At 52.2% G+C, this 21,095-nt stretch overlaps 1 protein-coding gene across 3 annotated transcripts; it reads right to left on the reverse strand.

Moving 5' to 3' along the window:
• Positions 1–612: 612 nt before the first annotated feature.
• On the reverse strand, positions 613–3,865 carry LOC120699732. Of its 3 annotated transcripts, none has more exons than XM_039983786.1 (7): positions 3,660–3,865; positions 3,143–3,252; positions 2,986–3,027; positions 2,288–2,455; positions 2,029–2,211; positions 1,643–1,843; positions 613–1,566 (listed from the first exon to the last, which is right to left on the reverse strand). In XM_039983786.1, exons 1-7 carry the CDS (start codon positions 3,733–3,735, stop codon positions 892–894), a joined length of 1,455 nt encoding a protein of 484 aa, XP_039839720.1. In that variant the 5' UTR covers positions 3,736–3,865; the 3' UTR covers positions 613–891. The 3 variants fall into 3 exon arrangements, with proteins under 3 accessions (XP_039839720.1, XP_039839721.1, XP_039839722.1); XM_039983787.1 differs by having other exon boundaries at positions 3,572–3,865; XM_039983788.1 differs by lacking the exons at positions 2,986–3,027; positions 3,143–3,252; positions 3,660–3,865 and adding an exon at positions 2,601–2,954.
• Positions 3,866–21,095: the final 17,230 nt, after the last annotated feature.

Below are 21,095 nucleotides of genomic sequence, written 5' to 3' on the forward strand. Positions count from 1 at the left end.
ACATATAGCATGATCATTGTGATCGCGGGCCATGTATACTCACATCATACATGTAGCACGCCAGCACTGCAGCATCAGCATCATCTTATCTTTACCCCTTTTCGAGCGCGCGTACAGGGGGTGGGGAGGGGATCCTAAATGATAGTAAACCTTAGGATTCAGCAAAATAATAAACCTTAGCAGCCAATAGCAGCCAAGCCACCTCTCCTGTAGCACCGTGTGCTCTCAATTCAGTGTTCTGTTTTTGTCAAGCACGATGCCGCCCAAATTGATCTCTGAACCTGAGAGATTAGCTGTACATACCAGCAGAGTGCTGAACAGTTCTAATGCACGGGCAGAAGATCTGATCACTATGATGAAATCTCCTATGAAATGCAAATCTGATAAATCTTTGGAGGTGCCTGCCGTCCTGCAGGCTGCTGGCGGCCGTACGTTCATGCCGGTCGGTGCTCAAACCAGCCGCGTCAGCAGCAGCAGCAGGAGGCAGCGGCGGCATGGTTTTTGCCTTCTCCTGGGGAAGATTTTGCCTGGGCAAAGTTGCCAGGTGCTGTTGGACCGCGCGGCTCCACCAAATCTTTTTTTTTTCCAATTACCCATATAAACAAATTCTAATTTAAAGTCAAGAGAGCATGAAGCAAAACTAAGTTTAAAGGACATGCACAATTGGAAAAGGTAAATTACAGCAGTCTGGTCATAGAACAACCCAAAAGTTTCTGTCAATGCTCTAGCCACTACCCATCATGGGAAATATTTGTTGCGACAACAGAGATGCAGAAATCTTCTTGTGGCGCTTACGAGGAGTATCCTCAAGCTGAACATGCTCATAGGTACTGTCCCTTTTCAGCCTTGGACTGCGCCTGAGCACCTTCCCATCAAAAAGGAGAAGATGGTTTAGACACTGACTTTGGTGGCCCTATTGCTATCACCAACTGAAGCCAAGGGAGTAGCTTCTATCCCAACTTCAACTTGCTCTGTAGTGGTCAAGGGAGCCAGTACAGATTTTCCCAGATTAGTGTATTGATCTCTATCCATATTATCAACATCGATCTTCTGACTTTCAGCCAAAATACTCAGCAGCACATGAGGAATAGGCTTGTATGGCACAATGGCTTTGGAAGTTGAAGGCTGGGCTCCAGAAAAACTGAATCTTCTTGCAATCCGCGTGCCACCGGTCTCACCAAGTGATAAGCCTTCACAAAAGGTAGACTTATTTTGCACAAGTGGCTCAAAAGCAGAGTCCCAGGATCTCTTGAGACCCTTTGGCAGAGGAAACTCATGCACATAAGGTGGCTTCAATGCAGAGATCAGAGGTAAAATCATCCTGCAGAGATTAGCAAACATCACATGCTCTTGAGGAATTTGCTCTGATTCTCCGTGCAGCTTACCCTTCTCACACGCTGCCTTAGCTTCCTTAACCAAGAATCCCAACAATCTTCTCTTCTCAGCCCTAATTCGATGAGCTTTGGAAATTTCCTCATAGGTTCTCATGCAATGGGGCTTAGACACAAGATCTTTATATTTAGGTGCCTCCTCTTTCAACTTTAATAGCTCATCTTCTGAAAGCACCTGAATGGAACACGAGCTTCCATGAATCAAATGCACAGTGAGCAGCTGAGAACACAGATTAAATAGTGTGATTTACCTCATGAAGATTATCATCTTCTTCAGGGCAACATACCACCTTCAGAGCTGTTGCAACCTTCAGCGCACCCCAATGCTCACATTTAATGCCAGATACATTCTCAAAGCGCCTACTAGCATTGGCCAGGTATTCTAAATAATTCTTGAAGACAGCATCACAACGAAACAAAGCGCCTGCCGTCGCAACAATTTGCTCATTGAGCTGAAATACAAAGAGTGATGCTTCATAGCTAAGAGAAAATTGTAAAGGCAATTTTTTCAAAGAAAACTGGTCAGTCAAAAATAAAGGATTATAAGTGCACAACACATAAGCTATCGTATAATCTAACACTAAATGGCAGGGAGCTATAAAGCAGAAAGCATGGGAACTCCAACCATTGAACTCACCATCTCTGGTTCGACATCAAATCCATAACGACTCAGGAACATTTTTAGTCCTTGGCTCATTGGGAAGCGGTCAACTTTAGCCACCTCAGCTTTTTCTAGAGGCACAGGCACTAACGTGTGCATGAGATGCTGTATGCCCCACATTATCTCCATCACAATTTCATTGTGCACGCAGGGTATTCCCTGAAAGACGTCACAGCAACAATGACGCTCAAAGTTGTTCAAAAAAATATAACCAGAAAAGGAGTAAAATACTCACCAACTTTGATTCAATGATTGTTTTATATTCAGGCTTTCCAACAGCCAATTTCATCCCTGGGAGGCGCCACGTGTAGATCATATCAGCAAGCCATTTGTTAACACCAGTATCAGCATGAATGGCGCTGGATTTGTCAGCAAAAGCTCGAAATTCAGCCAGAATAGCTGCCTGTTAAGGAATTAAGGATGAGCATGTTCATGGGCACAAAGAAAAAAAATTAAACAATTGTCATGCATGTCTTTGGAACAGGAGAAGAGGTTGGAGAAGAGGGGGCATTCAGTAGGTATATCTAAAACCATAAAAACATGTATACCCTTTTCATGTCCTTGTTTATCAAATACTTCCAGTGTAATTCCTAATATGTTCACAAGTTCAATCAGAAAGTAGCACCACCACATCTGCACATCAAGGCCAGCCCTACCTAGCAAGCAGTCACTAGTTAGAAAATTTGTGCATAGTACACACAAATGTTTTAGCGTGCACTAATTGATTCTTGGAGATATCCTTGCACCTATGGTGACTTTCAGCAAAAGAGGTATCGTGCTATACATGCTTTCAAACAGATGATTCGGAGAACAATGAGCTTGTGTGGTTGTGTTCCTTTCCCTCCATGCAAAGAGCTACTTAATTAATTTGATGACAAGCAAGTAAGGAGATAGCAATCAGATGGAAAAGCAAGGAATGAAGGAGGTACTAACACAAATTGGTCGGCGAGTATCAGCAAACTCTGCCCAGATATCCTGCAAGAGGCAAATAATAAAACGGAGAAATTAGGCCGTCTGCATACATAGACCAAAGGAACAAGAAGCACATCATTGAAGGTCGACCATCAAGCAAGGAGGAACAGCAACGTACCTTCAAAGTATTAGGTAGGCGAAAGTAAACCTCAGAAGAAGAGAAGAGTGCAAAACCAGAGGGCGTCTCAAACAACAGCAACATAACCCCATTATTCTTCAATTTTTTGGCTGCAATCAAGATGTCAAACGAACTTAAGCAAGAAGGATTGCCAAGAAAAAGACGCACATAAATGAATCGCATGTCCATGTATCAAGAGTGAAGCCACTCAGCCACAGCAGCCAGCCCTGGGCATGGGGCTACGCTCGCCTCCGCCTTCAGTGAAATCACAGAAGCAATGCTCGTCGGCGCGGTCGCCACCCCCTGCCCTCGATCAGGCCCCTGCCTGCCCTACCTTTAAGCCCGCCTCGAACCCCCCCAGTCCCCAAATTCTAACTCGCCGGTGCAGACCGCTATGAGGATCGGATCCTCTAGGGTTTCGGCTCTCACCTTGAATAGCTTGCTGACGTTTTCACTTCCGACGTGTGTGAGATTGAGAGAGGAGGATGACGGCAGGCATGGCGGCTAGCTCACTCACCTATAGTCCTCAAAACGTTCGGCCTAAAGTAGATCTTCTCCTGACGAGTCCGACGACGCTCGCGCCGTCGCCCCATCGCCGGAGGAGGATGCGAGCAAGAGGAGATCGGAACGGAGATGCCGATTTTTGCGAGATTTGCGGTTGCGAACGGGGGACGGCGGGCGCGGAGCGGGAGGCGACGGCGGCGGCGGGCGCTGGGGCGCGAGAGGGCCCATAAAAGTGACGAGCCCGAGGCCGCGTACGGGATGGATGCAGTATACTGCAGCGTCACTGCCATATGGGGCCGGGTCCACATGTCAGGGACCTAACTGCACCATGCTTCCAACTTGTTCCATCTTTGCTTTATTTTGGGAGGCAATAGCAAAACTGGGAAGACTGAAACAACGCAGATGAAGCAGCTCATGAGGCACCGACAGGTACATTAGCATTCAACGACTCTCTCTCTCTCTCCACGGTACAATTTCATCAGAGAACAGCACCTCGGCATGATTGTGGATTTTTGCAGGCTATTCAGCATGCTATATATAGTTGCATCAAGCACCGGGCGCAAATATATTAAGGAGGATTCGGACTTGCAAAAATTGAGAGAAAATGGTAGCAGATCAGGCGAAGCCAGAAAAAAAAGGAACCGGGTCGGAACAAACTTATAATACCAACTTGAAAATATAATGTCATGCGCAATGTCGATAATTGATAAAATTACAAAGGGTATGTTGTGAAAAATACAAAATAAATTTTCATCCTTTTCACAGTAGTAGGCGATTGTTTCTTCTTCCTGCGGCTATACGATCCTCCATCTTGTTTCTTCTTTCTGCGGCTATACGATCCTCCATCTTGTTAAAGTGATCTATCACATCATCAATTGGAATTTTGGCTAGAAGCCTTTGTTCCACAAAGCATATGATACAATCGTTCATAAATTCAGCGCCAATACAATTTCGTAATATTGTCTTCACAATTTTCATTGCTGAAAATCATCTCTCGGCAGATGCAGTGGCAATAGGAAGAACTAGTACTAGCTTGAGAAGCTGGTAGACCAAAGAAAAAGAAAGATTCTTTTGAGAACCCACCATCAACCTAGCAAGCTTAGAAATAGTATTCAAATTGGCAAATCTTTCATCACCTCGCACATTATCAATGTAAATCAGAAGGTCGCGACCAAGATCCTTCAGTTGTGTTGAATTGAAATCATCAGGGCATGACTTAGCCAATTCCATCAAGCTCTCAAATTTGAATGCCTCAAAAAAATTATATATTGGGGTTGAAAGATTTAGATTTAGATTTGCAACAAAATCATTTTTATAGAAATAATTATCAACATGTCAAAATTCAGCTACTCTAAAGAAGATAAATCAGAAAACACATGCAAACCATTTAAAACAATTCTCATAATTTAAAGTTACCACATGAACTAGACATGAAAATAAAGCTAATAGAAGTGGTTTACCATTTTACAATTGTTCAGCAAGGATCTATGCATTAAACAACATTTCAGGAAGCAAGCATGAAATCAAGATAAAACTCTAACAAACATTTGATATACAGCAAAAACAAATCCACCCCTAGATGGATCTACGCACCAGGAATCAAACAAAATTAAGTTTGCCATTTTCAGAGCAACAGAGAATTAATCTAGTATTTAACACGCTTTAGCAGCAATAAAGTATAACTAAATTATTGTAACAGCGACAAGCAAAATAACATTTTTACTGAGTAGATCTAAGTCACAGGAGTCTAGCAGAGCTAGTTTCACATTTTCTGGAGATCTACACGAATTTATATTGATTTTACAAGTTTTCAAATCTATAAAACTACACACAAACACCACAAAAAGGCTAGGGCCACCCAGATATGTTGTTCCCCGGCACCGACAGGTGGGCCTAGGAGCGGGTCAGTACACCCAGGCCGAGTCAAGGCCGGCCAGGGGCCTTGAACCGCGTGGCATGGCCAGAACATGCCGTGCACGGCATGGGTGTGCGCGGTGAAATGAACCGGGTTCCCGAGAGGAGAACCCGACTCTGTATTGTTGTGATAGTCCCTGGATCAGTAGCTATCACATACAGAACTCATTTCGATCGCATATCACAGACATTTCTCACATTTACAACATCACATGGATTTATTTAATACAATAATCCAAATGATTGTATTACGAATCTTAGAGTACAAGCCCCTTGGGCTAAAACGAAACAAGCAGAAAGCAGAAACGATATCTAGTCTTCTGGGCAAACTTCGTCTTCACGAATCCTATCCACAGGCAGCTCGGAGCGTAGCTCGGGCCATCCTTAATTCCTCCCTTCTTTCTTTGTCTTCCTGTCGACTCTTTCACTCGGATCCTGCATCTACCAGACTATCCCCAAAGACGGGATATGTTCACGTCACCATCCGTATGCAAGCTTTAAGTGGATGTAATAAGATATAAAGGTAATGCCAAGGATAGGCTATGCCAACCTATGCAAGCAGTATATATATACATAAGTCATCCAAATCACCTTCGACGTGGGCAGCTCCGGCATCCCGGACTCCCGGTCTCCTGTCTTCCACTACAAGTAAACAAACCCTATTTCAGTGCGGGAACTCCCTCTCCCCGCACCTCAACTGCTATCTGAGTAGGAAAAGTAGAATAGAGGGAGGTAGAAGCATATATGTGGATCCAACTACAGTGTGGTGCCAGATTTAGAGTTGTACATGACCGAGTACGCGGCTATACGTATAGTTTTCACCCTGCAGGAGTTGTACACATGTACCCACTCACCCCGAATCCAGCCAGGAGCAACTTTACTATCTCCGAGGCACCAGTCAATGGAACTAACGGCTATGGCACTGTCCTGCTCCCGGTCTGGGGTGCATCCTCCTACAAGAGGTTGCCCGGAGCTTTGAAGCAATCTAGAATGGAATTCTCATGAATCCTACGATCGGGGGCTCTAGCTAGGGTCCTACCCTCTCCACTTGACACTGACAACATATCCTCCTACAAGTCCGGTGCCGCGAATAGCTAGCTTGGACTGGGTCCTCCCTCATAAAGGATAAGTGGTGTGCACGTTTGACATTGTTCCGTCTTTAGGGCCACGAAGTCAAGTCCTTAATCCAGCTAAGGAGAGCATCTTCGTCCATAGCTGAGCTGAGGCGATCGGCACCCCTTACAAGTACCTCCTCCTCTACTCCTCTACTAAAAGTTCCCACAGGAACTGCCATGCACCCGCCATGCCACAGGTGCTCGTCACCCATCATAGGTGCATGCAGGGTTGTGCCGAACACACAACCCCCATCTCCCGATCCGAAGATCGAATAAAGGGTTCGCTTGCCCCCGCAAAAACCCTAATCATCAACTCCTATCTGTGATGGTAATTCCAAGCAAGGAGGACTATCATAACATAGATTCCCATACCCCAAATGTCACTGATAGTAGCCATAGCATAACGATTCAATGATAAGTAAAGGAATCAAGGAATACAATAAATAAATGGCCAATGCAAGTTCCACTCATCACACTCAATTTGGGAGTGTAGCGTGTCTAGCAAGCAATGCCTAATAGGTACTAAAAAATAAGTATGGGCATGAACCTGATAGGTCCTCGTAGTCTCCCTCGATCTCTGACGTCTTCTGGTCGTCCGGTACGTCCTTCTGGATCCTCCTGGCGTCGGGGTAGTCCTTCTGGATCCGCTGATTGCTCGGAACGTCGGTCAACTCCTTCTCGTCAGGACCTAGTCGTAATTACACATAAATAGAGGGTCCAAAGTGAAAGAATGCACAAAACTGCTCAAATAAGATTCAACTCACCACAAAACCTAATCTAACGGGTAGATCATGATTTTAGAAGAATTATAAAACTAGTTTCATATTTTTCGGAGATCCAGTTATCTTGTTATGAATTTTCTAAGGTTAAAGCATTTTCTGGAATTAATAAATGCTTATCAAAAAAGGAAAACACAGAGGTGACACGTGGCAGCACCAGAGCGTGCCACGTCAGCATGATGTCAGCATTGACCAGGTGGTTCAGTTCTGCTGACATCAGCAGTGGGCCCTGCTGATGTCAGCATTGACCAGGTCAACATTGACCATTGACTGGTCAACGGGGTCAGTGGGGTCCGCGAGTCAGTGGGTCCTACTGGTCAGTCTCACACCAGAGACTTATAGGTGGGGCCTGTTGACGGTGGGTGAGTACCGCCTGCAGGGATCCCGGGGAACCCCCATTTAGAGATTCGGCCAGGGGTGTAACACGCAGCGAGATCTTCCTGTGGGAAGGTCTGTGTGACGGTGGTTTAGACAGGTTCAGGCCACCGTTCGAGGCGTAATACCCTACGTCCTGTGTTCTTGAGTTCTTGGGATTACTATTCTTGCTCATGTGTGTTCGTTATTTGGGATCGAGAACCGATCCCTTTACATGTCCTGGGAGCTTCCTATTTATAGAATACAACCGGTACTGGGAATATCCTCCCTTGGGTGTGAACGCTCCATGCCTGGAGTGGGCGCCATCCACCAACTTGCTCTGCTTCTTGTCAGCCGGGAGGCCAGTCTGTCGGGCCCACTCGGAGCCGTCCGGGGTGCACCCCGGAGGGATGCGGTACCCCGGGAGCTCCGGGGTGCAGCTCGAGGCACCACGGGGCGTCCCGAGGTGGCCTTATTCTGACCCGCTGGGCTCGCCTTTCGCCTGGGGTGACCTGAGTCAACCTCGGGCAGGCGGTTGGGGTCGGGCGAGGAGTTACCACGACGGGACGTGCAGTAAATGGGGGTGGGCCCCAGCCACCGTCCACTTACCCCTGATGTGACACGGCTCAGAGATAAGCCTATCCAGCTGGCTCACCGCTGCACGGCTCCTCCGTAATCATGATATTTTTATGGGGAAGCCGCGCCCTCCTCCGAGCTTCGTGCAGGCTACGGCGGTGCGACGCAGTAATCCATGGGGGGGGCTGCACGGTAAAAGATTTTCTACCGGGCGGGTGTCTTCGTTGAGAAGGAAAGGGACCTTCCCGGGCCTAATTGCGCCCGTGGGGGCAGACGGACGATTCGCCTTCTCACCGTGCACTCTTTCCTGGCGAGTGGGACCCCCCGATCCCACTACGCTGACACCCGCGTGTAAGGTTAAATCGGAAAAAGGAAAAAGGGTGATATAGGGCTTCATAGGCCGAAAGGGAAACAAGGTTGGGCTGCGGTTCGGGCTTACTGGGCCAAAAGTGGCCCAACTGCTCCATTCTCCTCTCTCTCTCTCATCGGCTAGCTTGTGGGCCCCGGGGAGCGTCGGTCCCACCCACATACTGACAAGCGGGACCCACGCGTCGGTGGCGCGGTGGGATCACGTACAGCGGCGCACAGATCCAGTGCGGCTGCGGCTACGGCTCGTGAGGGCGTGGCAAGGCGGTGGAAACCTTGGCAGCGGCGGCGGTGTGGCGACGCACGCTGGTGGCGGCTTGGCTCTGGACCCGGTTGGACGTCCACGCGGCGTGGCCCTTCCTCTCCTGGTGGCGGCATTAGCCCCCGTCCACCTTCATCTGATTTCCTCTCCTCTTCTCCTTTCCTTTCCTCCTTCCTTCCTTGGTTCTTGGTGCAGCGGCAGTGTTGACAGGTTCCCGATGGCGAGGTTGTGGCTCGTGGAGTAGGGTAGGGACGGCGCTGTGAGGCTAGGTCGAGGCAACGACGAGGCGGAAGGCGATTGATCGCGGGTTTGGATCAAGGTAGGGATTGGATTTAATTTGAGTGGCTTGCTCAAATTAAATCCCACACAAGTGTTAGCCTTTGAAATTATATTGAGGGGGCACACCTCAATTTAATTTCCACACAATTTCTCACACAAGAAATTAAATTTGAATCGAATTCGATTAAACAAGGTAGAGCCAAATAAATCCAATAACTCCAAATACTTGCACACTAGCAAAACACTATCCTTAATTTAAAACAAAATTTTTAATCACTAGGATTTTAAGGAGAGCAGAAATCCTACTTAAGTGAAAAATTATAGTACTGCCACGAAAATTTTTGAAATTCACATTTTTTGACTAATTAACATTCCGGAAAAATCCAGGATATTACACGCGGCGCACAAGCACTGGCCCGGCTGGCGACGACAGACGGCGGCGCAATGAAGCAGGTCGCCAGAGGGTGAGGCAGCGCTCGCAGGGTGAAGGGGTAGAGCCAGAGAGCCTCGCCGGCAGCTCAGATAGAGGGGAACGGTGGCGAGGTGGTGGCGCGACAGAGGCAGGCGACGACGGGCGGAGCTCAATGTCAGGAACCCTGCACGGTGGCCGAAAAAAGCTGAATAAGCGCACAAACTAGAGGAGGGGTGGGAGTAGAAGGTGCAGCAAGGAGCCGAACCGGGGTTCATCGGAGGAGGAGGATTTGGTGGTGGCCGGAGTTAAGAAAGAATGTTGTGGCGGCTGCAATGGTGGAAGAGGAAGAAGCCTAAGGTTTGGGACTGGGGTTAGCATTCAAAGGAGGAGGAGAGAGGGGAGCGGCCGGCGGTGTGTCTTGGCTGCTCGGCCACACTGGCCAACTGGTGGCCAGCGAGGTGGCGCCGCCGCCCCAGCTGCCCAGCAGGCATGCGAGGAGCCGAGGAGGCGGGGTGAGGGCTAACATGTGGGCCCGGCATGAGGGAAACAATTCAAACAATGGCTCGAACTCAAAATTTGAAAGCAAGGTCTTCCCGGGCTCGAAAAATCACTAAAGTTTAAATGGAGAAGGATATATTCACTAAGAACACAATGCAACAAGAGTTTGTTCACAGGGAAATAAACAAAACAACTATTTTTTATAATTTTCCATGAATTTTGTGCTTCGAGTTTATTATCAAAAAATTCTGCAAAAGTGTTGTAAAATCATAATTTTTGGTCTAGTATTTGAATAAAATTTTTGGGGGCACAGTTGTATAGCAAAAATCAAACTTACTTCACAAGCATGGCTTCAACAAGGCATACATAATTGAATAGATGCATGCATACACATGTCCATGATGCTAGATTATGCTTAAATGATGCTCATGACATTTTCATTAATTTGTTAAATATGTTTATGACATTTGGGTCGTGACATATCATATATAAAAGACAGTGATGGATTTAATCTGCAACTTATGAGAGATGGATTTAATCTGCTAAAGCAGGACTTATATAATTGTGTATCTGCCTTAACATCTCTCCTTAAGAACAGGCGTCACCCCATTCAGACTGCGCAGCTTGTCAAAATCAGAAAAAACAGAAGGATCAGGCTCCGCACCTCTCTCACCCTCGTTACGGAGCCCTACAATATTCATTAGTTGACATAGACGTCAAAAATCAAATGGTGCTGGCTAATCTCTAGGACCAAGAACTGCCATTTCATTAGGAAATCTCTTCCTCCCACAGTCCCACTCTCCTCTGTTAGAAACCCGGTGTAAACCTAAGCGCAATACAAACCAAAAACTTCGAAACCCGGTGTAATTAACCAGATCCCATTAGAAATGCTAGAATAGCCTAACAAAAATCCTATTGAACCTCCAGAAATTAACACAGCTTGAGCCAAAGATCACAGACCCCAAAAAATGTATAGATCATTTGTAATCGGATCTGGTTAATTGCTTCTGGCTCGAGATAAAGCAGGTCACTGATATGTGGGGTCAGATTTTCAGCGATACATACAGAAAAGGAGATGCCAGATACGGCAGAGGTATCAGACGGACGGACGGAAAGGAACACAGAGGCAGTAATCAAGCCCGGGAGCCTTCAAAACAACCGGGTGTTGCGTTGTTTAGGTTTTCTCATCCTGTTTCATCCTCACGTACGACGACGCCGGCGCCGCGGTGCTCCTCCGTGTCTGGCCAGGCAAGCAGCATGGCGGCCGACGAGGCGCTGGTGGACGAGCTCGTCGAGGAGTGCCTCCTCCGCCTGCCGCCGGATGACCCCGTGAGCCTCGTCCGCGCCGCCACCGTGTGCAGACGGTGGTGCCGCATCATCTCCACTCCAGGCTACCGCCGCAGGTTCGCCGAGCGCCACCGCGCGGCCCCCATGCTCGGCTTCTTCGCCAACCACGTGGACGGCTTCAAGAACGACGGCGTCTTCTACACCAGCTTTGTCCCCGCCACCCCCTTCCGCCCGCGCCGCGCGGCCGACTACCGGTAGGGAAAAAAAACAGGAGGTGGCCGATAAACGCATTTATCAGATTTCTCGGAATTTTATGGGGAGAATTTTTTCTCAAACTGCGCACAAAATAATCTAGATTATCTCCGAACAATCTAATATGAAAGTTAAGACATCACAATGCATAAAAAATTAAAAGACTTAGGGTCTAGGAGGAAAGGATGGGCACAAATTCAAATTTATCGGGAATTTTTATTAAACCGGCCACTACTGATAAACGGAATTATCGGTTTTCTCGGTTTTTTCTCGGCGAGAAATTTTTCCCTGTCGGCCGCGGGGCGCTCGACGCCCGCCACGGCCGCGTCCTCCTCACCACCTCACTCTGGTGGAGGATCGAGAGCAACAACCTCGTGGTCTGGGACCCGTCACTGACGAGCTGTGGGAGGTTCCCGGCCAGTCTGGGACCCGTCACTGACGAGCTGTGGGAGGTTCCCGGCCCCGCCCAAGCCGCCCTGCAGTTTGAACCAAGGTTCACATTATCACTGATAGATTTTCAATAACTCCGATATTTCTATTTTATCGGTGAGCCCAATAGAATTAGTTTATCACCAAAAACTCCTATGAATCTTGGTGCCACCTTTTCAGCTGGAACGCGGCGGTGGTTTGCGCCGCCCACGGCCAGTGCGACCACCTCGACTGCGGCGGCGGCCCCTTCCTCGTCGTCTTCCTGGAGGGCTCCGACCCTGAGATGCACGTCTACATATCATCTACTCATCGGAGGATGGCACCTTGAGCGGGCCGACCAATGGCCCTCCCTTCACACTGCGTCGTCCTTTCGAAATGGTTCCATCTGCCCTAGTGAGGAATGCGCTCTATTTCCTGATTGATGCTACCAACAGCATTGTACAGTACGATTTGGCCGAGCGGAGCGTGTCTGTGCTTCACCTGCCTCCTGATTTCGATTCGAATTCTGCGGTGCTCACGACGGAGGATGGCGTGTTGGGAGTCGCAAGGGTGGAGAACTCCAGACTACGGCTCTGGTCGATGGAGACAGGTCTTGAGGGGGATGCTGTATGGACACCAAAACAATCCATTGACCTCGTGACACTGCTTCAACTTGATGCTGATGCCATCGTAAATGATAGATGTTTTAGATTAGCACAGGGCATTGGGGTTGTCGGTACCTGTAGCAGTGATACCCACTCTTACTGCAGCAAGGCAGGACCAGCGTAGTTATCCGTAACTACGCGTAAGGACGGAGTAGCCAGGCCCCACCGGTCAGGCTCTTTCCTCACCAGGCCAACGGCCCCGGACCCGTTCCCCGCCTGGGGATGGGTCCGGAGACGCCACGTGTCTCTAAGGAAGGGAAGCTCCGAGCTGACAGCCGAGGCCTCGGACCCCCCATAGGGGTCCGGGACCTCCTGCGCCATCCGGACCCCCTTACCGTGTGGGGGTCCGGAGCCGCCACGTGTCCCGGAGGCACGGGTGCGGGCTCGTGCGCGAGTCCTCCGCAAGGAGACTCGCCCACCCACCGCATTTAATGCGGATGGTTGAGGCGTGCTCTGTCGCCGCGGCACGCGGGACAGCCTTTGTCAGGCCTCGCTGTGCACCGCGTATTACCAAGGTGCACAGTGCGGCCGCCTGTGCCGCGCTCGCGCAGAGCCCGTCTGCAGCATTAAATGGATACGACGGCACGGCACTTTTCCATCATGCCGCCTACGCCGCTCCCTACACAGCCGTTCAGCTACGTGGCAGGCGACGCCACTAGCTACGTCTGGCATCGTCCCGACAAGACGGCGCCTGGACATGATGAACGAGGGACACCAGGAGCAGGCAAGGGATTCCAGGAGAGAGATCCCTGCTGCCTGCGACGCCATGATGTGTGAACAGTACGTTAATTTATACTACACCGTTGGGCCCACCTGTCGGGGACCCAACAGCCATGTACGCGCCCCCCTTGAGATATAAAAGGGAGGCGCTCGCTGCGCACTACAGACTTCAAGCTCTCCGCACACACCAGCCCTGGTGAGCTCTCTCACTCTCGTGGGAAGGCAATACAACACACAGTGGACGTAGGGTATTACGCTCCGGCGGCCCGAACAACTCTAAATCTTGTTGTGTTCATCGTGTTCTTGAGTGAGATCCATCTGGGACTAGCTAACCCCCGAGTACACACCCTCTGGGCTAGGGCGGGTGACTTCCGCCACCCGGCCGTGGTTGCAGCACCACGACATTTGGCGCGCCAGGTAGGGGCTTTAGCTGGTCGCAGTTCATCTCCTCTTCGTCGCCATGGTTTGTGTGGACGACGTAGAGATGACGGAGGGTGTGGCGTCCTCCACGCCACACGCCCCTCGTGTTCCTGCTCCAGGGGCAACTGTGCCTGCGGAGCAGCCACAGTCGGCGGCAGCGCGCGCTGCTCGCCGGCAAGAGTCAGGGCGCCCATCAAGGGCCCCCTCACAAGCTGCGAGCGGCGGAGCGCTGGCAGCGGCTAGGGAGTTGCTTCGCAACCCCCCGGCTGAGGCAGCCTCGCCAGATGCCCTGAAGCAGTGGCGGGACGACGTTGACCGTCTCCTCCACCTGGCTCAGGCCTCCCCCAGTTCTGCAAGGACTGGGCAACAACCTCCGCCCGGCAATGCGGTGGTACCTTACCACCAGCGTCAGGGCAGTGCGTCGGCGTCCGTGCGCTCCCCTACCGTGAGGGGTGCACGAACAGAAGACCTGCGGGCGGAGCTCAACCGCCGGCGCGCGGGAGAGGATGCTCGCGTCTCCGTTGAGAGGGCGCGAGAGCGTCGTCTTAACATTGAGGGCCGTAACCTCAACGCCGACTTGGACGTGGTGGCATCCAAGCCCTCGGTGAACGCCCGGATACAGCCAGGCGTACCAGTTGCTGGGGTGGGCTGCGCTGCGCTGGCGGACCACCTCCGAGCAGTGGCATGGCCATCCAAGTTCCGCCCCCACCTGCCGGAAAAGTACGACGGTACCACTAACCCGTCGGAGTTCCTGTAGGTGTACGTTACCGCCATCACAGCGGCTGGTGGTAACGGCGCCGTCATGGCAAGCTACTTTCATGTAGCCTTGTCTGGGCCAGCCCGGACCTGGCTCATGAACCTCACACCTGGGACGATCCAGTCCTGGGAAGAGCTCTGTGCGAGGTTCACAGCGAACTTCGCCAGTGCGTACCAGCAGCATGGTGTGGAGGCACACCTCCACGCCGTGAGGCAAAAACCCGGAGAAACGCTCCGGGCCTTCATCTCGCGCTTCACCAAGGTACGGGGTACCATTCCTCGTATCTCAGATGCATCTATTATCACTGCTTTCCGCCAGGGGGTACGTGACGAGAAGATGCTCGAGAAGCTGGCGACGCACGAGGTGGAAAGCGTCACTACGCTTTTCTCCCTGGCAGACAAGTGTGCCAGGGCCGCTGAGGGTCGTGCATGGCACTCAGCCCCCCAAGGCGGAGACGCCAAGGCTGGCGGCTCCAGTGCTACCGCTCAGGGCGGTGGCAAGAAGAAGATGAACAAGAACCGGAATCGCGGGGAACCGCAATCTGGCGGACCAGTCGTTGCAGCGGCAGCGCCAGCGGCAGCGCCAGCGGCGGCGCCGGCTGCGGCAGCTGCGGCTGGGGGCCAAAATGCACATGACAAACGCCTTCGCCCGCAAGGTGGGAGCGGAGGTTCATGCCCAGTGCATCCCACCGCTCGCCACAGCGCCGCTGACTGCCGCGAGATCCAGAAGCTCGCGAAGCGGGTCAATGGGCGGCGTGAGCAGTCCTCTAAAGACGGCTCACCTCCTCCTCGCCAGCGGGCCGGCAAGGTGAAGGCCTCCGACAGCGGGGCCGCCGCCGGGGAGAAGGAGCTGGGGTACCAATCCCCCGCTCGAGAGCTGAAGGGCGTCTACCACGACGACGACTCCGATTCCGACAACGGAGACCGCCGCAAGAAGCTGTACGTAATGTACGGCGGAAGCTGGGAGCTTATCTCCCGACGGGACGTGAAGACCCTTCGCCGGGAGGTCCTCTCGGTGAAGCCGGGGGTCCCGAAGGCGGCGCCGCACCAGAGGTGGATGAACACCACCATCCCTTTCGGGCCATCCGACTGCCCGGAGAATATGGCCGGAGCTGGTGTACTACCTCTAGTCACCGCTCCCGTCATATCCAACGTAAGGCTCTATCACGTGCTGATTGATGGTGGGGCTGGCCTCAATGTCATCAGCTATGCAGCGTTCAAGCAGCTGCAGATCCCGGAGTCCAAGCTGACTCCCTCTCGCCCATTCTCTGGAGTGGGCCCACACCCGGTGTTCCCTCTGGGGAGCATCACATTGCCGGTCACATTCGGGACCGAGGAGAACTTCCGCACAGAGAGCATTCTGTTCGATGTTGCGGAAGTAAACCTCCCGTTCAACGCCATCATTGGCCGGCCGGCGCTCTACCACTTCATGGCCATTGCTCATTATGGGTATTTGGTCTTGAAGATGCCTGCCCCTGCCGGAGTCCTCACCGTGCAGGGCGACCACACCGCTGCCGTCGCTGCAGTTGAGAGACTGCATGCTCCTGCGGCAGAGGCTGCACGTTCCGAGGAGGATCCGTCCACCTCGCAACCCAAGGCGCCTGCAAAGGCTCCCGAGGTCCAACCATCCGATCCGGACCATGTTCCCGTGAAGACAGTGCAGATTGGAGCGGACTCCACCAGGACCACCCGCATCGCGGGGAACCTGGAGGGGAAATAGGAAGACGCGCTCATCACTTTCCTCCGGGCAAATGTCGACGTGTTCGCCTGGGAACCATCACAGATGCCCGGGATCCCCAGGGAAGTGATCGAGCACAATCTGAGGATCTACCCCGACGCCACGCCGGTGCGCCAGAAGCCTCGGAAGCAGTCCGTGGAGTGACAAAACTTCATCCGCGAAGAAGTCCACAATCTCCTACACACCGGCTTCATCTAGGAGGTCCACCACCCCGAGTGGTTGGCCAATCCGGTCGTCGTCCCAAAGGCCAACGGGAAGCTTCGGATGTGCATCGACTACACCAGCCTCAACAAGGCATGTCCTAGAGACCCCTATCCTCTTCCGCGTATCGATCAGATCGTGGACTCCACCTCCGGGTGTGACCTTTTGTCTTTCCTAGATGCATACTCTGGTTTCCACCAGATTCAGATGTCTAGAGAGGATAGGAAGCATACTGCCTTTGTAACAGTAGATGGGCTTTATTGCTACATTGTCATGCTGTATGGTCTAAGGAATGCCTTACCCACGTTTGTACGAGCTATGAACAAAACCTTCTGTAATCTAATTAGAGATATTGTTGAGGTTTATGTCGATGACATTGTGGTCAAGACTAAGGTAGGGTCAACACTAGTGGAGGACCTGTCCCTCGTCTTCGACCGGCTCCGTGCCACGCGCACGAAGCTGAATCCCGAGAAGTGCATCTTCGGCGTCTCAACAGGGAAGCTGCTGGGTTTCCTGGTCTCACATCGAGGCATCGAGGCAAACCCAGCCAAGATCAAGGCGATCGAAGCGATGAGGCCTCCTGGCCGCATCAAGGATGTCCAGAAGCTCACTGGATCTCTCGCTGCTCTTAGCCACTTCATATCGAGGCTAGCTGAGAGGGCCCTCCCCTTCTTCAAACTATTGAGGAGGTCCGGTCCATTTTCTTGGACCGAAGAGGCTGAACAGGCCTTCCAGGAGCTGAAGCAGCACCTCACCTCGCTGCCAGTATTGGTGGCTCCAGAGCTCGGTGAGCCGTTGTTTCTGTATCTTGCTGCGTCTGCGGAGGCAGTCAGCATGGTGCTGGTCGCCAAAAGGACGGAGCAAGCTCGCCAGGGGGACACCAGGGTCTCCCCGGCCAAAGATGGTGAGCCGGATCCCGGACACGGGGGCCCGTCAGCCTCACCTCAGCCTGAAGCCCCGGACCCCACACAAGGTGTTCCGGACGAGCCTTGTGCCAGTGGGAACTAGAGCCGCTGGGGGCCCAAGGACCTGATGTGGTGGATAAGGGCGAGCCGGACCCGGTAACTAGGGTCCGGACCGTCCAAAAGCCAGTTTACTACATCAGTGAAGTCCTCCACGAGGCGAAGGCCAGGTATCTTGAGACGCATAAGCTTATCTATGCAATACTTATTGCGTCCAGGAAACTGCGCCACTACTTTCAGGCACACCGAGTTGTCGTTGTGACCTCTTACCCGTTAAGAGCGATCCTGCACAACTCCAACGCCACAGGCAATATCGCCAAGTGGGCGGCAGAGCTGGCCGAGTTCCAACTGGACTTCCAGCCACGCCATGCAGTCAAGAGCCAGATCCTGGCCGATTTCATAGCGGAGTGGACTCCTTCCCCAAGCAATCCTGGGGGTCCGGTCATCAACGCTGGACCCCCGGAGACGAAAATCAGGGCACCAGTCTTCACCGAGCCCCACTGGACACTCTTCTTCGACGGGTCCGCCCGCGAAAAGTGGGCCGGAGCTGGTGTGGTCCTCATCGACCCAAACGGAGATCAGCTGAAGTACATGGTGCACCTTGAGTTCAAGGCCACCAACAACATGGCAGAGTACGAAGCTCTGATCTTTGGCCTGACGCAAGCCCTCTCATTGGGGGTCCGGCAGCTCCTGGTGAAGGGGGACTCCTAGCTAATCATCAAGCAGGTCCGAGGGGATTGCAACTGCAACAATCCCCAGCTCGCGGCATACCTCATACACGTGAGGAAGCTCGAAAAGGATTTCGACGCCTTGGAACTACAACACATTCCCCGCGAGCACAACTCAGCAGCAGATGATCTCTCTGCGAGAGCATCTACCTGGGCGCCCGCGCCCGAGGGTGTCTTCAAAAGACGGCTGCTGAGACCTACCGCCTAGCCTGCCGAGCTGGGTGAAGGGGATCAAGCTAGCACCTCAAAGCCAGCGGTCCCGGCAGCACTCCACCTGTGGTGCCCAACCTGGGCCGTGTGCCCTGTTGAGGATCCTGGTGACCTCGCAGAGCCACACCCACCTACTCAGGGAGCTCCCGATGCATGGATCTCCGAGATCCGGGACTACCTGAAAGATAACATCCTCCCTGATGATGATGTGTCCGCTGAGCGCATAGTCCGATTGGCTAAACGCTACGCGGTGGTAGAAGGGGATCTCTACCGCCGTGGTGCCAACGGTGTCCTCATGCGGTGCATTTCCCAGGGAGAGGGCCGCGAGTTGCTCACGGAGATCCATGGAGGCGAGTGCGGAAGTCATTCCTCCTCTCGCACGCTTGTTGGCAAGGCCTTTCGGCATGGCTTCTACTGGCCAACAGCACTCCAGGATACGGCTGAGCTGGTAAGGTCCTGCAAAGCATGCCAATTCCATGCAAAGCAAATACACACCCCGGCTCAAGCTCTGCAGATGATTCCAACCTCATGGCCATTCGCTGTGTGGGGTGTGGATATCCTGGGGCCATTCCCCCGGGCTGTCGGCGGGTACCGGTTCCTCTATGTCGCCATCGACAAGTTCACCAAGTGGCTGGAAGTTACCCCTGTGGTGAATATCACTAAGAAATCAGCAGTCGCCTTCCTCAGGTCCATTGTATGCAGATTTGGCGTCCCAAGCCGCATCATTGCGGATAACGGGACCCAATTCAAAAGCAGACTCTTTCAAGAGTACTGTGAGGACATTGGCATCCAGCTATGCTTTGCGTCCGTAGCACATCCTCGCAGCAATGGACAGGTTGAGAGAGCGAATGCAGAGATCCTCAGGGGACTCAAGACCCGCACCTACAACTGCTTGAAGAATCATGGTGCCAAATGGGTTGATGAGCTTCCATGCGTGCTATGGGGCAATCGGACCACACCCAGCCGAGCCACCGGGGAGACTCCGTTCTTCCTGGTCTACGGGGCTGAAGCATGCCTTCCCCCAGAAATTTACCTGGGCTCACCACGGGTCTAGGCCTTTGACGAATCCATGCAGGAACAGCTGCGGCGCGACGACGTGGACTTCGTTGATGAGCGAAGGTGGCGAGCAGCAATCCGAAATGCACGCTACAACCAGGCGCTCCGGCGCTATCATCAACGGTTCGTGCACGGCAGGGAGCTCCCGGCTGGCGACCTCATCCTCAGACGGATCCTGAGCCGAGCAGGGCTCCACAAACTTTCCCCCAGCTGGGAGGGGCCCTTCAGGGTTACAGAGGTATGCCGGCCTGGATGCGTTCGCCTCGCCACAGAAGATGGAGTGTCACTGCCCAACCCATGGAACATAGAGCATCTGCGTAAGTTCTACACCTAGGCAGAGCCGGAAAATAATCCTTTCCTTTGTAATAAGATAGAGTTACCGTGCGGCCCAGAGCGGTTGGGGGCCACCCTCGTAAACCCGACCTCTGGCATCCATCGCACCATCGGCTAACGCGCGGCTCAGAACGGTAGAGGTCCGACCTCGTAAGCCCGGCCTCTGGCATCCATCGCGCAAGCCATGTACATCAAGATTGCAAAGGAAATAATTTCTCCCAGTTCTGTCTTTGTGTCAAAATTTAAATTCGCATGCCGATTCTCAAGTTTTTACCTTTCTAACCCCCGTGGGGACCTCTGCCCTTGTTGCTACAACTAAGATCTGAATTGAGTTGCTGGACTGCTGTACAGATCCGGACCCTCTTGCTGCTGGAGAGGAGTCAAAAGACCCTTAGGGACCTACTCTGGAGAGCGGGTGCTTATTTCCTGGGGTGGTCCGGAGTCCTGTGTAGCCACTTAGCTGGTTCCGTACCCAAAAGCCTACACACTCCACCACCTTATAATGAGTACTCTAGTACCTGGAGCCGGGTAATTAAGGGCCCGGACCCCGTTCCAGCTGAAGAGTTGGTTTCCTAAGTCCAACACGGCATGTCCAGTCCTATATCTCAAAGTATCGAGTACAACAAAGTGACCTTGCCACTGCTGCGAGAAGCCTGGGATGATGAAGCCAGGTCCGGGAAGATCGTGCTGTTTCCTGGAATGGTCCGGAGCCCTGTGTAGTGCCTTAGCCTGGTCCCATACCCTAAGCCTACACACTCCACCACTCTGTAACAAGCGCTGAGCAACCAGGACCTGCGCATCTAGAACCCCGGACCTTGTACCAGCCTGGCACTGGTCAGGGATGAGTCCCGCGGGCCTGCTACTAAGCTGTAAATTTGAAGTGGTACACAGGTTAAGTCCTGACTGGTGGTAGCTAGCCTCAAACCATTGAGCCTACCTACCAGGGGGTCCTAGCATCTGCATCAAAGCCTTCATGCAGATCAAGGTCCAGTCTCAATGGTAGACAGACTCAAAACAACTGAGTCTATCTCCCAGGGGGCCCGGAGCATCCGCTTTGTCCCACACATCACGAACGGATTCCGCATGCGTCAAGCAGCTAAGTTGCAGTATCATTGCTACTGTATAAGTGAGCATGATTCTTTTCCCTGTAGTTCTGTA

Source organism: Panicum virgatum, chromosome 3K (genome assembly GCF_016808335.1).
Source record: "Panicum virgatum strain AP13 chromosome 3K, P.virgatum_v5, whole genome shotgun sequence".
Taxonomy (NCBI): Eukaryota; Viridiplantae; Streptophyta; class Magnoliopsida; order Poales; family Poaceae; genus Panicum; species Panicum virgatum.